The following is a 14,193-nucleotide window of genomic DNA, read 5'->3' on the forward strand; positions in this document are numbered from 1 at the left end:
AGGTTTTCAAAAAAAAAAGTCTTCAACGTTTTTCCCATACAACTTACCGATTTGGAGGAAAATCAGTTTTAAAATTTATGTTACAGACCATAAACAGTAAAAAATTAAAAATCAAATTCGTTTTACCGGTTAGGACGACCCTGATTGAAAATTTCGACATTTCATCTTGGAATTCGTTTAGGTGTATAAAGGTTATTACCTGTGCCAAATTTTAAAATTTTATCTTTTCTGAAATACTGGGAAAAACCCTTTAAAAACTCTTTTTAGTAGGCGTAGCTTCCTCATTTTTCAAAACATGTTTATAGGAAACTGTCTTAAAATTAAATATTCTATCATCTATTTAATTTTGCAACAATAAAAACGGAACACCCTGTACATTTTTACAATTTTACAATATTGCTTTTAATTGAGGGTGGTACAAAAGTTTCAATATTTTTAATCGAGTTCGTAATGAATTAAGTATGCATTGTTGATTTCATTTTACAGGCCCAGGTCTCGTAAAATTATGTGAAACACCTTGTATAATAAAGCAAAAAATTACATTTGCATTTTCTACTATAAAGTCAGGATCCTCCGATGCTGCACTAATAAATCATGCTGTATATTATATTAAATTGTACCACGTTTACCGGAAAAATATTATAATTACAAACCTACACTCGTGATATTTTTTATTTATTATGATATATTTATTTATTTATCATTTTCTAGGTCATTTTTGAGGTTCAAATATTGCACATATTTATGAATAACCCTATACCTATAACAGTTACAAATTGGAATATGGTAACAAAAATTGTAGTTGAAAAATGTTGCTCTTCGCCCAACAACGTGGAAATAATATTGTTTTTCAATCGAAAAGAGAATCGTACGTGACGAAAATTCGCAGCTTAGATTTCAAACAATTTGGATTTCTGGCCGTTTTCCACGCTTCAGACAAGTTGGCCACGATAAAAACAAAGTTTCAAGTTTCAACGGAGCTTTTTTTAGTAACGATATGAATTCCTGAACTTCGTTACATAGCAAGATGTGTTTTCAGTGCGGTTTCATTGAATATTTACGATTCACTATGTTGCTCGTTCGACTCACGAATTTCGTTTACACCATAAACTATAGAATCATAGAGTATCCACTTGCTTTTAGTACCTAAATGTGCTTGAAAATCAGTGTTATTGTTGTTCCACGTAAAAAAGAAACATGTCAACAATTTTGTTGCATTAATACAGTGCGATTAAAAAGTCTTTCTATCAAGTAGGCGTATTAGTTGAGAACGTATGTCGCATGGCAGTTCGTATATTAGTTAAATGTAAAAAAGCTATTTTATAAAAAATAAAATATTAATCTAAGCAAATTGAATTATTCTATGAAACCTTCTAAAACATTCTAATATGAGATGTTGGTGTTTATTCATATCATGTGAGCAACGGAATTTTGACCCAGGGAGGGCCTTGGAAGCTTTCACGTATGTCTTCTATTAATTTTGAGTAATTGAACTACTCGCAGTTAGTAACCAACCGTTGAGACTACTTTTAAGCAATCCATTTTTCACAGTATTTTAAATTTAGTTTAGATCTCGTAATTTATTTCTTCAATTGTGTTAATAATTCGTTGTTGTAGATCACCTAGATCAGCAACAGGAGTTTGGAAAATTGTGTTTTTCAAATGTGACCATAAAAAAGTCACAGGAAGTGATATCGCATGATCTCGGAGGCCAAAACTAATCATCCAAAGAAGAGCCTCATGTTTTCAACGTGTGTCAAAAAGTGATAGTTGAAATGAACTATTTTAAAGGATTAAAATTACACATGACTTATATGTGTATCTGCCAGGGCCAATTCTGAAACAAAATTCTGTTGCTCACTCGTTCACCACAGTTTCCTGTCATAATTTACAAAAAATTATTTTTACATTTCTCATTTGTCCTTGGAACATTTTATCTTCCGCAGACACACGTTTTATATAATAGTGATATTTAATTATGACCGTAATATGTGTAGGTAAACTTAAAGTTAACTTAAACGGGTTAAAACTGGTATGTTATTAGAATTCAACTTAATAATTTATTAAATATTTAAACTAACCAAAAATTTGACTTGTCTACATTTAACCACAGAGTGGAATATACAGCATCAAAATAAAAACCCTACAGCACTAAAAACTATTGAACATATAGTGACGAATTTTATATTTGTTCCTTATTTGCAAACGTCTACTCTACTAACACCTGTTAAAATAGTTGTACATACTTTAAATTCACCCTGTATAGAGGCTGCTCCAGAACTCGCGCCCCAGAGAAAAATGTCATATAAGGTAAGATACCATGAACATGGGAAAATTAAAAAAAAAATTGTCTATAAAAATTTCGAATTCATGAGAGATTAAATTTTGCACTTTGGACTCTTTTTACTTCTGCTATAAAAATAATTTTCCAAGTATTTTTGCTACAGGCTATTAGAAGAGGAAATAAGGAAGCTGTATCTTACTTTGTTCAATGTTATTTGTAGCTTTTATTGCCAAAATTTTTGTAAGTTTACAAAATAATTGTAAAAAAATACATATACCAGATCATCAGTATCATTAAATAGACATAAATAAATGTCAAATGTCAAAAATTCAATGGCAAATTTTTTTGACAGATAGAATTTTTTAAACATTTTTTCCTTGTTCCTGATATCTTATCTTACTTGAAATTTTTCTCTGAGGCGCGAATTCTGGCACATCCTGTATAAGTGCTCTATTTAAAAAAAATATAACTTTGGTTCATCACTCTGTATATGTACAAAACCTTTATATGTATTTACTTTATTCTCAACTGAGGATGACCACTTTGTGGTTGAAACGCATCGTGTTTGGTGTGACGAGTTTAATCGTGTTTTTGTTCACCTTTATATGTATAATAAAAATATTTTCAGGTGGTGCACTTTAAGTAAAAAAAAATATTAAAAATGGCAAGTCAATGCATAATAGCAAACAATTTATAGAGTACTTAGGCAATTTACAAAAAAAAATTTAAAAACCTTTATCTCAACTCATAAAAAAATGGACAAACTGCATTTTGAAACTCTGTTCCTCAAATAGCAAACAAGTTATAGACCGATACACACCCCTGGATCAGCCTGTATGTTGCGAAAACATTAAAATCGTTCCTGTGTCACGGCGCGGCGCAGCACCACGCCCGCCGCGACGGTGTTCTCAATGACGACAAAAATATCACGCATTATTCCACTACTAAAAAAAGTTTGTGCAGTATAATAATCAAATATAAAATAATATTGGCATAATAATAATAAATTTATTCATGTGTTACAATTACGATATTGTTTACTTTTGTCACTACACTACAATTTAACAAAACTACAACAAACATTCACTGAGCATAAACTCTTCCAGGCTGTAAAAGGATTTTTGCAAAAGAAAAGCTTTAATTTTTGTCGAAAAATGTTTAGGGGGTAAAGCAATTACTTCAGGTGATAATTTATTAAAAAAAATAGGTCCGTAGTAATTTTGAGAATTTCTAATTTTATTTATTCTAGTAAAATCTACATTTAACTTATTTTTGTTTCTGACGTTATACTGATGATACCTGATCTCGGTCTATAATAATGAAGATTGTTTTTGATATATATTAAACATATTTAGTTACATTTATAACTCACTTTCATTGCGAGTATTTGAATAAACTCTGTATGTTTTTGTTAACAAAAAAGTTTTCATTTTTTTGCCTTATTCGAATGTTTACATCATGAATTCATATGAAAAAACACCTCGTAGTACGCAAACGTATGTCGTAGATACCTACTCTATCGCACACTAATGAGTTTTTATTATTATCTGTCATCTTAACAAGTGGACAAATGGATTAATCAAAGACATGCAAAATAGTAAGCACTTTTGAGTTTTGTTTTTAAATAAACAGATATTAGTTTTTGAGTGAAGGTTTTAATAAATTAAATTTGGTGCGTAGCTTTAAATTTAACCAACTAAAGTTGTAAACAAATATGAGCGCTAAAATTAGCTCTTCAAAATCTGACACATTGTTTAAAAAAATAAGTTAAAATTAAAAAGTAGTTAAAAAATCATAATAAAGAAATAAAAATTTTGCAACATATTTTTTTGACGACGATACCACCGAATTTCATTACGTCAAACGTCATCGATTAATAGTAATTTGAGCTTTGGAATAAAGTATTCTAAAAAAATTTATATTGAGTTTTTTAACCAATTTTCCAATTTTCCTAAAATACTCTATATCTTAGAAACCAAAAGCATTCGGTGAAGATAAGTTGATTTATTTTGATTTCTTTAGACTTTAGACTGTATATTTAAAACAAAAAAATATTTACTTGTACAGCTGCGTACAATACAGAGTGTTCTCGAAGTTGAGGCATTCCTTTTAACACCAGGTACGATACTATGCGTTATTCGTAAGAGTTTTAGCCTAAATCGCCTTAGTTAAATATTTTTATTGACAGATAACTTTTCTAGTTTTTAAAATTTGAGTCTAGTCCTGTCTATCTGCCTTTTTGAGATGCGTGCTTCTAAAAAATCCATCTCAGTGCTATGGAAACGAGATTTTAGATAATGTTACTTTTATTGTTATTTTTTAACAAGTACTTTTTAGTAAGTAGTGAAAGTTGAGTTACACCAGTATGAATAATTCGAACATTTTAAGTACCTTTTCTCATTTCTGGAAGTACATTATAAGCAATAGAGAGTTTTTGTAAATCGTAAAAAAGTTTAACGTATTACGACAAATGGCCGTTGCTAAGAAATCAAAAAATTAAGACGTTTACGTAAACGTCTTTGAATTGACGGGTTACGTCTTTCGCGCTTGAAAGTCGTACACACGATAATTAAATGACGTCGTTAAGGTTAACGGATTAAATTAAACGATTTGCAAAAATTCTAGGGGTAAACCGCATCTCAATTTTTGTACTCCAGATTTCGCTCTGCATAGTTTCTGAATGCCGCAGCAGCATTCTGTTAAGCACTGCTCATACAATATTAACATGTCTGTAAGAACTGTAATTAGATGAGAGTTTTTTGATCAATGTCAATAGCCATTTGATTTTTTTGTCAATTCTAATGGTTCAAAAATATCAACTTAAATTTAAGCAGGACCGGCTTCAATAAATTCAAAAAAATCAAATTAATTTATCTTCGTTACCTTCAACATTTTACTAAGATGTTTTGGGCTAAAACTCTTAAGAATAATGTATACCATCAAGGAATGCTTCAACTTCGCAAACACCCTGTAGGTATATTTTGGTCGTCATTGTTAGAAAAAATTATTCTTTAAATTTTGCAATTTACCCATTGTGATTGATTTTTCTGTTTCAAAAAGTCAAATAATAGTTTAAATGTCGATTGACTTTCTATTATTGTGATTCCAGTAATTTTGACTACTATTTTTACGTACATACACCGAAAACACACATTTGAGGATAATTAGATGAAATATTTTTTAAAGCGGTATTTTTATTTTCATTAAAAAATCCATAGACGACTCGATGAAAATCATTTTAAAACACGTTGATATACATCAGGCTGTCCCATCTAAGACTTCCGAATCTAATATCTGTAATAACCGCTTACAAGAAAAACGAATAAAGTTGTGATAAATGAAGCATGGAAAAACAGGAGGAGGGTCTATAAAAAAAGGGAGCCATATTACCGAATCTTATCAATTATTATTGGAAATTCGTTGCAACAAAAAAAGTTTAATTAACAACAATTTATTATTAATTAATAAGTGACACCAATGACAGAACTAGAGCTTTCAAAAAAAGTAGAGCGGCACAAATAAAGTTACATGCATGCAAAAATTCCAAAGCTAGCTAGATGAAAATCATTTATATCCACTCTGTACTTGGATATGTTTTAAACTATTGTTTTAAAGTAACTTTGATAAAATTCTTTAAAAAATTAGGTCACAATTTTAACAACATAGTCGACGTATTTCAACTGATTCAGACGAGTGGTTAACTTTTTGTGTAAAGGTCTATTTTTAGTGCTTAACAATATAATAATAGTTTCGCTTAATTTTAAATTAAGAAAATATGTGTTAAAATTATGTTTTTTATCTTGACGTAATTTTATTAATATCAATTGAAAATCCACGGTCTAAGTTGTCTACATTTTAAATTTCATACAAATCCGTTGTCAAATAACAGAAATATCAGATCCGAAAGACTTACGTGGGACACCCTGTAAAAGTATTATATCAAATTTAACTTTTCGTCCCGAAGCTGTTCCGGATGTGAAGTAGGTGGTAGCATCACTAACGCGAATCACGCTCTGAAATCAGCCTCTAATTCGTACTTACCATTTTCGATGTAGTAAGACGTTTCGTTGTAGCGATCATCCGTGAAGCCCGGTCGTTTGGCTTTCAGAGCTTTGGTTTCCAGTTTCGCCTGAGAAGAAAAACACAATGTTACTGCTTATAGTGACTAAAAGCAACTATTGTTGGGAATGATGTTGAGTAATAAAAGTACTCCATCAAGCGTCTTAACAGACAAAACGGTAAAAAAGTGAAGTCTCACAAAGCTGCGGTTATTCTCGCCCGAAGCTAACAGTTTAGGGTTCGTGTGTGTATGTGTGTACATCTAATACTTGTATAAACAACTAAGCTCCAACACGTTCTCTATAACGGTTTGATCCCGTTACTAGATGGGGAGAATATTTTAAACGCGTTTTGCGTTTGACCCTGCGGCAAACAGCAGATTTCCATAGATAGATCTTGTTTGGGTTCTAAACTAAATTATTAATTTAATATCCGTTAGTTAACTAGCATTTCAACTTATCGATAGACTATTAACTCTCGGTCAGTTACTTTAAAACTCTGATAAAATTAAACAATTTTCAACATTTTATTGAAATGCAGATAGTTTTCCACGAATGAGGAGGTTAAAACCTTCTCATCGCTTTTTTAGTCCTAATTGAAACTAACCCTTGAAACATTGTTGCTAAAGGTTTAATAGAAAAAAAAAATTGGATACGGAATTTGTTTAGTCTTCAAATTGCCTTCTCATAACGAATTACACTCACCGGCAAAATTGTCGCATCAATTTTAAAATTAATTTTTTAATGAAATAACGCTTAAAAAATAAATGCATCAAAAATTAATTATATCTTACTAAAGCGTGATAGCTCCATCGCATCACACCCATGTAAAACGTTCAATTAACCATCTCTCTCATACAATGCGGGGAAAGGGAAACGGTGCAATTTTTATTAGACACTATAGCGAAATATATCAAACTTTAGACAATAAATGATGATGAAAAATGAAAATTCAATTCATCCTTTACTGCAACGGACGGGTGATTTTCGTTAATTCATATTATTTCGGCTAAAAATCCATAAAAATGAAAATTAAACAAAAAAAATGCACCAAGAGTGCCTTGAATTTCAATCAATTTGACACTTCTGTCACTTCGCATCAATGTGATGGTTCACACTCTTTAAGAAAATCAAACGAAAACCTCGGTAATACGGTGATAAACGTTGTGTGTGATTTGAAAAAGGCAAAAGGGTGACGTTAGTATTTGTGCAAAGACCGGTGTTGTATTTTTGTAAAGTGCGAGTTCGAGTTGGTGCAACACACCAGAGGTGCGAATGCTCAAAAGGACGAATGGTCAGAGGTCCGAATGTAGGCATTGATCAGCCTGCTTAAAATTGAATTGCAAGCACTTGGAAAACAGTTTCTGGCCGTGTGATACACAAAACTTTTTCGGCCGACAACATTTTTCAATTTAAACAAATTTATTGTTAAATTTTCTCCGGCTAGGGAATTAATTTTTCTTCTATTGGTAGCACTCACTCCACGGTGTAATGATTTAAACTTAAAATAATTTTATGACATTTGTAAAGTAATTAAGACTTTTGAGAAGAAAATGCAATTGCATTAGTTGAAAATGGATACACAAGATACGCCAGAGCATATTCAAAATGTGGCAGAAGCTGCAATTCAAAATTTATTGGACCAATTGTTATTGGAAAGAATACGATTTGTTGAAGAAATGGGCTTCTGAAAATTTTCTTAAAATTCGATTTATTCTAATTAGACTTTTCGGTCAAAATGTCGTGTGCAGTGGTGTAGAAATACGACGAGATTTGGGCCCGAAGGAATCAGTTTTCACCGGTTAGTCATTCATCATGGTTTGAGGTTATGTTTAAATCGTTTTTGCAGACTTCCAAAAGGTGATTTGATGGCTGTGTGGAAAGCTGTTTTAGGCTTGAATCTTGGATGAAAAGTGGCAGTGGACAGAATTTGTAACAGAAAGAGAACTATAGAACAGACTTGACATTTCAGTGTCACTCAATGCTACCAATACAAAAACTTTCATTTAAAAACCCTGTTTTTATTTTCTTGCCAAGACACGCAAATGGGTGTTTTCAAGACGATTTGGATGATTGGAAAATCACTAATTTTAGACGGAGGCCGAAAAAGGAAGTCAAATTTGAGATGACGGAAATAATGCATGAAATGTACGGTGAAAACGATGCAAAACCAGTGTCGAACATTTGCGGATCAGGTATTGTGAGTTCTACTCGGGGGCGAAGTCCCCRACAATGTCGAYATTTGCGAAGYAAATCTACTTGAGGAGCGAAGCCCCCACATTTTTCAAATTAGATAGTACGAGTTCTACACGAGGAGCGAGGGGCTGTCCCAACGACTACTTCCACAAAACATTTGCAAATCCGGGAGGATTTGCCCGATATAGCTAGTTAATTAACTAATTAACGTTAAGTTAAACTAAAATTACGAGTTAAACTTCAACAATTAAACTACAATTTAATGAATGTCAAAAGAAACAAAAAAGCGAATTCCGTGTGGATCAGTTTTTTAGCTTATATAGGCTTTGTTACATTCGGAGGCAACCATTAATACCTAATATTGCCTCCTCGAGCCTGGAAAGAAGCTCAGTTTTTAATTGTTGACTCTCGAAAATTAGCGGTGATTTTGATAATTTAACATTTATTCAGTAAACAATGAATCTACACCAATTGTTTTTGAAAAATCCATAGTCAACTGAATTACTTGATAATGCTACTATCCTATATCATCAATTTTAGTACTATTTCAAAACCATTTAGCCATTTTAAATCTTAAAATTTAAGTCATGCGCGAATTATGCCGGTCAGTGTATTTTAGTGGTTAGAATATTTACTCGTAATGCGCGAACACCCTCCTGTATACAGGGTATTTCACGAGTGATAATGAGCCTGACGGAATTGAAAATACAACCCACAATACATTTGCAAAGTTAACGTGGATATTTTAGATATCGCATTTTTTGAAAAACCGAATTATGAATCCACGATAGCTTTGCTTCGATAATTTTATTTGTCACAACCATGTCACAACTGACATTAGCAAAATTTCAAAATGCATTCGAACGATGAGCAACCAATCTGATTCTCATTTATGGCGAATTTGGGAAAAATGCCTCTTTTGTAAAGACAATGTTTCCTGTATAGAAAAGCTCCAAAAAGGTTTGAAAGTGTTTTCCAATGGTAGATAAACAATAACCTTAAAAATTGTGTTTTCTGTCTTGTCAATTTCTTTGTGTCAGTCACGCGATAACTATGTTTTATTAATTTTAAAATTCATTATCAAAATCCATGAAGCCTATGCAAATGTATTGCTGGCTGCAGTTCAAATGTAGTCAGGCTCATTATCACTCGTGAAATACCCTGTATATATTGTACCAGACGATGTTCATTAAATTTGTCTCAAATCTCCTCAAATTATTAAGTAACTGCATCAACGATGGACGTTTCTATACAATTCTGGACATGTCTAAATGGCATTTACCGTTTCAACAGTTTTTGGTTCTTGAATTCTTCATTTTTTTCTTGATGAAATATATTTTCCCTTTAACGTAATGATATCGAAAATATTACTCTATAAGAAAGCATAAAATATATGCAGTTTCATTGAAAAAAAAATAACTACTGCTTGTCAAAGAATATAGTGGATAATATAAAGTTTTGAAATATTTATTTTGATTCGTTTGAATCAAGTTTTTCGTCTGTCATTCTGTTTGTTTGTATGTTAAATTTTACCTCCGTTTGAATTGAATGAAAGGAATGAAACAAACTTTAGAAAAGAATATTCTGTTTCTAAGTGTAACAGGTGATTTAACATTTATGATGTTCAAATGATCACAGAAAACTGGAACGGTGGCTCGTGTTCGAATAATCGAAAATTCATGAGATCTGTCCATTTCACACACAGATAACAATTCTGAAATGTCCAGAGCATTCAAACGTTTTTCATAAATAATTCAGTAGATATAAATCTGCGCCAAGTAGAATATATGATAGCGCTTGGCTTCAATTATTCCATTTGTTATGCATATTTGCATTAAAAGCAGACAAGTAAGAAGTAGCGAATCACGTGCAAAACGTACTGCATATAAAAGTTGAGCGCAATACGGGGTAAGTTCGCGTACATACGAGTACGTAGGTACTCGTAAAAATTTTAATCATTTTAATAGAAAATACATACAGGGTGAATATAAAGTATGGAACCAAGCGGTTTTTTTTAATCATTTGCCTTCAGAAAATAATAATTAATACAAATTAAAGTAATATAGAAAATTGATTGTATTTTGAGAATTGAGAACGAAATTTTGTGTTGTTTTTGAGTTAGGTATGGGATTTTTTGTCAAAATTGTTATTTAAGTGAGAAAAAAAAATTAAAAAAATTAAATACAAAGTATCCTTAAATTATAATCTTCATGAAGAAAATGATTTTATAGTGGGTTGCCATTTAAAAGAAAAAAAAAATGTGTAGAACTCAAAAACAAAAGAAAATTTCCAAAAATGTTATTCTTAATAAAACACATTTTTATAGTACTTCATTCATTAATTAGTTTTTTCAAAAAATAAATAGTTTTGGTTCCATACTTTTTATTATTCACTGTTCATGTAAATGTGAAGGAAATCGAGAACTGCAAATAATAGAAACGTCAGTTATCTTCATGCAGTAACACACTTGTCTAGTCTCAGAGTTGCGGTCGACGGTTTATTCGATAGCATTTGCAATTTGTATGGTGGTCGTAATATGAATGTGTTAGATTCTTGACAATAACATAACAGCACAAAACAGAACAAATGGACTCGAAACGCAAATCATAGCTCACTAAGACTTTCAGTAGATCTACTATTATCAACGGAATCTTGTTTCCATAAATTATAATTACGTAGTATACAGGAATCATTATAAATGATTGTAGTGTCCGAGTTGCTTGTCATAACAAAACTTGATTGTCCACTTTTTTATAATTTTGATTTGTCATAGATGATCTTTCTGATGTTTCAGGTCATTTTCTTAAATGTATTAAAATGTATAATACTTTTGTTCGAATAGTCAATAGATTTACACAAAAGAAAACAGGTAATGTAGGAAATTAACTAGGATTATTCTAGTCTATTACAGAGTGCATACCTAGTTGTAATGGTAATGTTATGTCATTTATAACATATAGGGTGGTTAATAACTCGCACCCCAGAAAGAAATGCCAAGAAAGATAAGATTCAGAAATATAGGAAAAGTATTTAAAAATTCCTCTCATAAAAAATCACTATTTAATGATTTATTTCTTAGTTTTGACTTTTATATGTCTATTTTTTGTTACCGATGATATTGTATATGTTTTTTTTTATTATACCTGCATCATAATCCTAAATTAAAATACGCTGCAGCGTGCGTAATTTGGCCTTTATAGCACGCTGAGATTTTAAAGTTGTCTAGGTAACAAGAAATAGTGAAATGTCTGGACCAATTACAACGTGAAAAAATGTGCTTAACAACGTAAACTAGTAACCGTCTCTACGAAAACGATTCACAACCTTTGAACATTTTATTGTGTAAATTCAATTTTTTTCAATAGTCATAAAAGATCTTAAATGGGCAGGTATAATAAAAAATAGCGTATAACACTCGTTTATAAGCACCTTTAAAACACTTACGACGTTAAAAGCACTGCACTGATGCGTCGTGCTCTTAAACCCGTCGTGCGTGTTTTAAAGGCTTGCTTATAAAGTAGTATTATAATATACTATTTTGAGGTCAAACAGGCCACACAGTTAAGGTTTTTGTTTATAAAATGGAAGAATTTGTCTTATGAAATATGTATGAGATTTTTATAGAATTAGGAGGTTTTGTCGGAAATTACTTTGCTTCCGAATATTGGCTTGCTTATAAATTAGTATTATAATATACTATTCAATGAATATACAAAAACTTTGTCAATAAAAACACAGCTTCTTTATTTCCTTTTGTAATCACACTGCGTATAAGTACATATCTAATTATTCAGAAAGTAATCTAACTGAACTTATAATTCAAGTAATTTTTCATCACCTATAAATAATGTGATTTACAATTTACTGAATTTTCTATGTAAAAAGTTTAACAATAGAATATTCTCCAATAACCAGATATAAATAACAAAAAACAACATTTAATAATAATTAAATAAAAGTGTGTAATTGACAGCTAGCCATGTAGTTAACGAAAAATATATATTATTAAGAATCCTGCAGGAAAGTTTCTAACAGAATCTGGTAGGAGGCTCTCCCTAAATTGGCAATAAAATATGAATTACTTGTTACGAAGTTTCATGTAGTCACTACGTCTCCAAATTTCAACGGAAATAATAAAAATTAACAAAGTAAGTCCATAATACCATTAGAAGGCATAGAAGAATCTCAATTTTTTTCTTCGATAAATTAATACTTGTTTTTTTAACGTCCACAAAAAAGTGTTGTAAATTTATTTCTGAAAAGCTAGCAGTACCGTTATGTAAGTTACGATGTTCATATTTGAACAAGCTTACTATACTGAATACTCAGTTCTTAGTGATTCTCATTCAAAACTGAATTTGTCCAGTTAATTCATTTTGCTCAAGCAGTTCCTCATGTAATGCATTTATTACATTGTACAATTAAGTTTTGTCACGCGGTTATCTTCATTTATTGCAACCAAGTTCATGTGGCTATTGAATTAATTAGTAACAGAAAGCATAAGCACAATCGAGAACGCGAATGTTAACTCAAAACTTCGCAACGTAGCACTAAATATAATTATGTGTATGTACCTACTATTTATTTCTCTTTTAACCGGCTTACTTAACAATTTCCTGTTTATTTTGTCATATACAAATCATATAAGTAAGGAGAGATCAATATAATTTGTAATCGAGTCATCATTGGATCCGAAAATGTATGGAAAATTTATACAGATGTCCCAGAAAACATCAAAGGGGAAAAAATTCCACCTTATTATGTGAGTACAGAAATACACTGAAGAATTATGTAACGAGGACGACCAAATTACAATTACAAAAATATCGAGACATCAAGATAATTTGCAATTGAGTCATCTTTGAATCCGTAAACGTGTGTCTGTTTTTGAACTAACTGCACGTGAAACGTCAAATAAAATGACAAGTCAAAAGGTAAAACGGCAAAATGGAGTGGAATTAGTCGCCGACATACAGGCTGTCCGGAAAGTCCGCACCTCCGTGTGCGGAGGTTAGGGCGGTGCCCTAAACAACAAAAAAAATGTTTAAAAAAATCTATCTACATATAAAAATTTCGAAGTTATGAAAATTTAGATCTTGCCTTGATCTTGACTCTATTTATTTCTGTTCGAAAAATAATTTTTCAAATTTTCCAACTCCGTTTTGTGTTATTTGTGGCTTTTATTGGGAAAATTTTTGTGCCTTTACTAAATAGATATAAAAAAAACATATACAACATCATTAGTATCATTAAATAGACACAAAAACATGTCAAATGTTAAAATAATAAATGTCAAAATTTTTTGACAAATAGAATTTTTTAAACATTTTTTCAGTACTCTGTGGAACTACCGAATTACTCCCTTTCAAAGAGGTGCACAACTTTCTGGAGGGCCTGTATAATAACAGGACCGTTTTTTGAAGGTAAAATATAAATTTAGTTATTAAAATCATCACCTTTTCACTTGTCATTTTACTTGACATTTTACAGACATACTTTTTCGGATCCAAGGATGACTCGATTACAAATTATCTTGATCTCTCGATATAATATACAATTTGTAGAAAAAAATATCAAGTTTGACGCTCATTTATGTACCAACATCTACATGCTCATAAAATATTTAAATTTGTCGTGAAACCGAGATGGGAAATG

General features: G+C 31.1%; 1 protein-coding gene across 3 annotated transcripts in view; it reads right to left on the minus strand.

Annotated features, from left to right (window-relative positions):
- LOC123013991 (RNA pseudouridylate synthase domain-containing protein 2-like) overlaps nt 1–14,193 on the minus strand; it is a 344,356-nt gene that overhangs the window by 19,035 nt on the left and 311,128 nt on the right. For all 3 annotated transcript variants that reach the window (XM_044412876.1, XM_044412877.1, XM_044412878.1), the window contains one exon: nt 6,326–6,413. In XM_044412876.1, the coding sequence (XP_044268811.1) occupies nt 6,326–6,413 (88 nt within the window). The remainder of the gene's footprint in view (nt 1–6,325; nt 6,414–14,193) is intronic.

This window comes from Tribolium madens, unplaced genomic scaffold (assembly GCF_015345945.1).
Source record: "Tribolium madens isolate multiple individuals breed KSU strain unplaced genomic scaffold, Tmad_KSU_1.1 Scaffold_96;HRSCAF=242;Tcas5.2_LG5, whole genome shotgun sequence".
Classification (NCBI taxonomy): Eukaryota; Metazoa; Arthropoda; class Insecta; order Coleoptera; family Tenebrionidae; genus Tribolium; species Tribolium madens.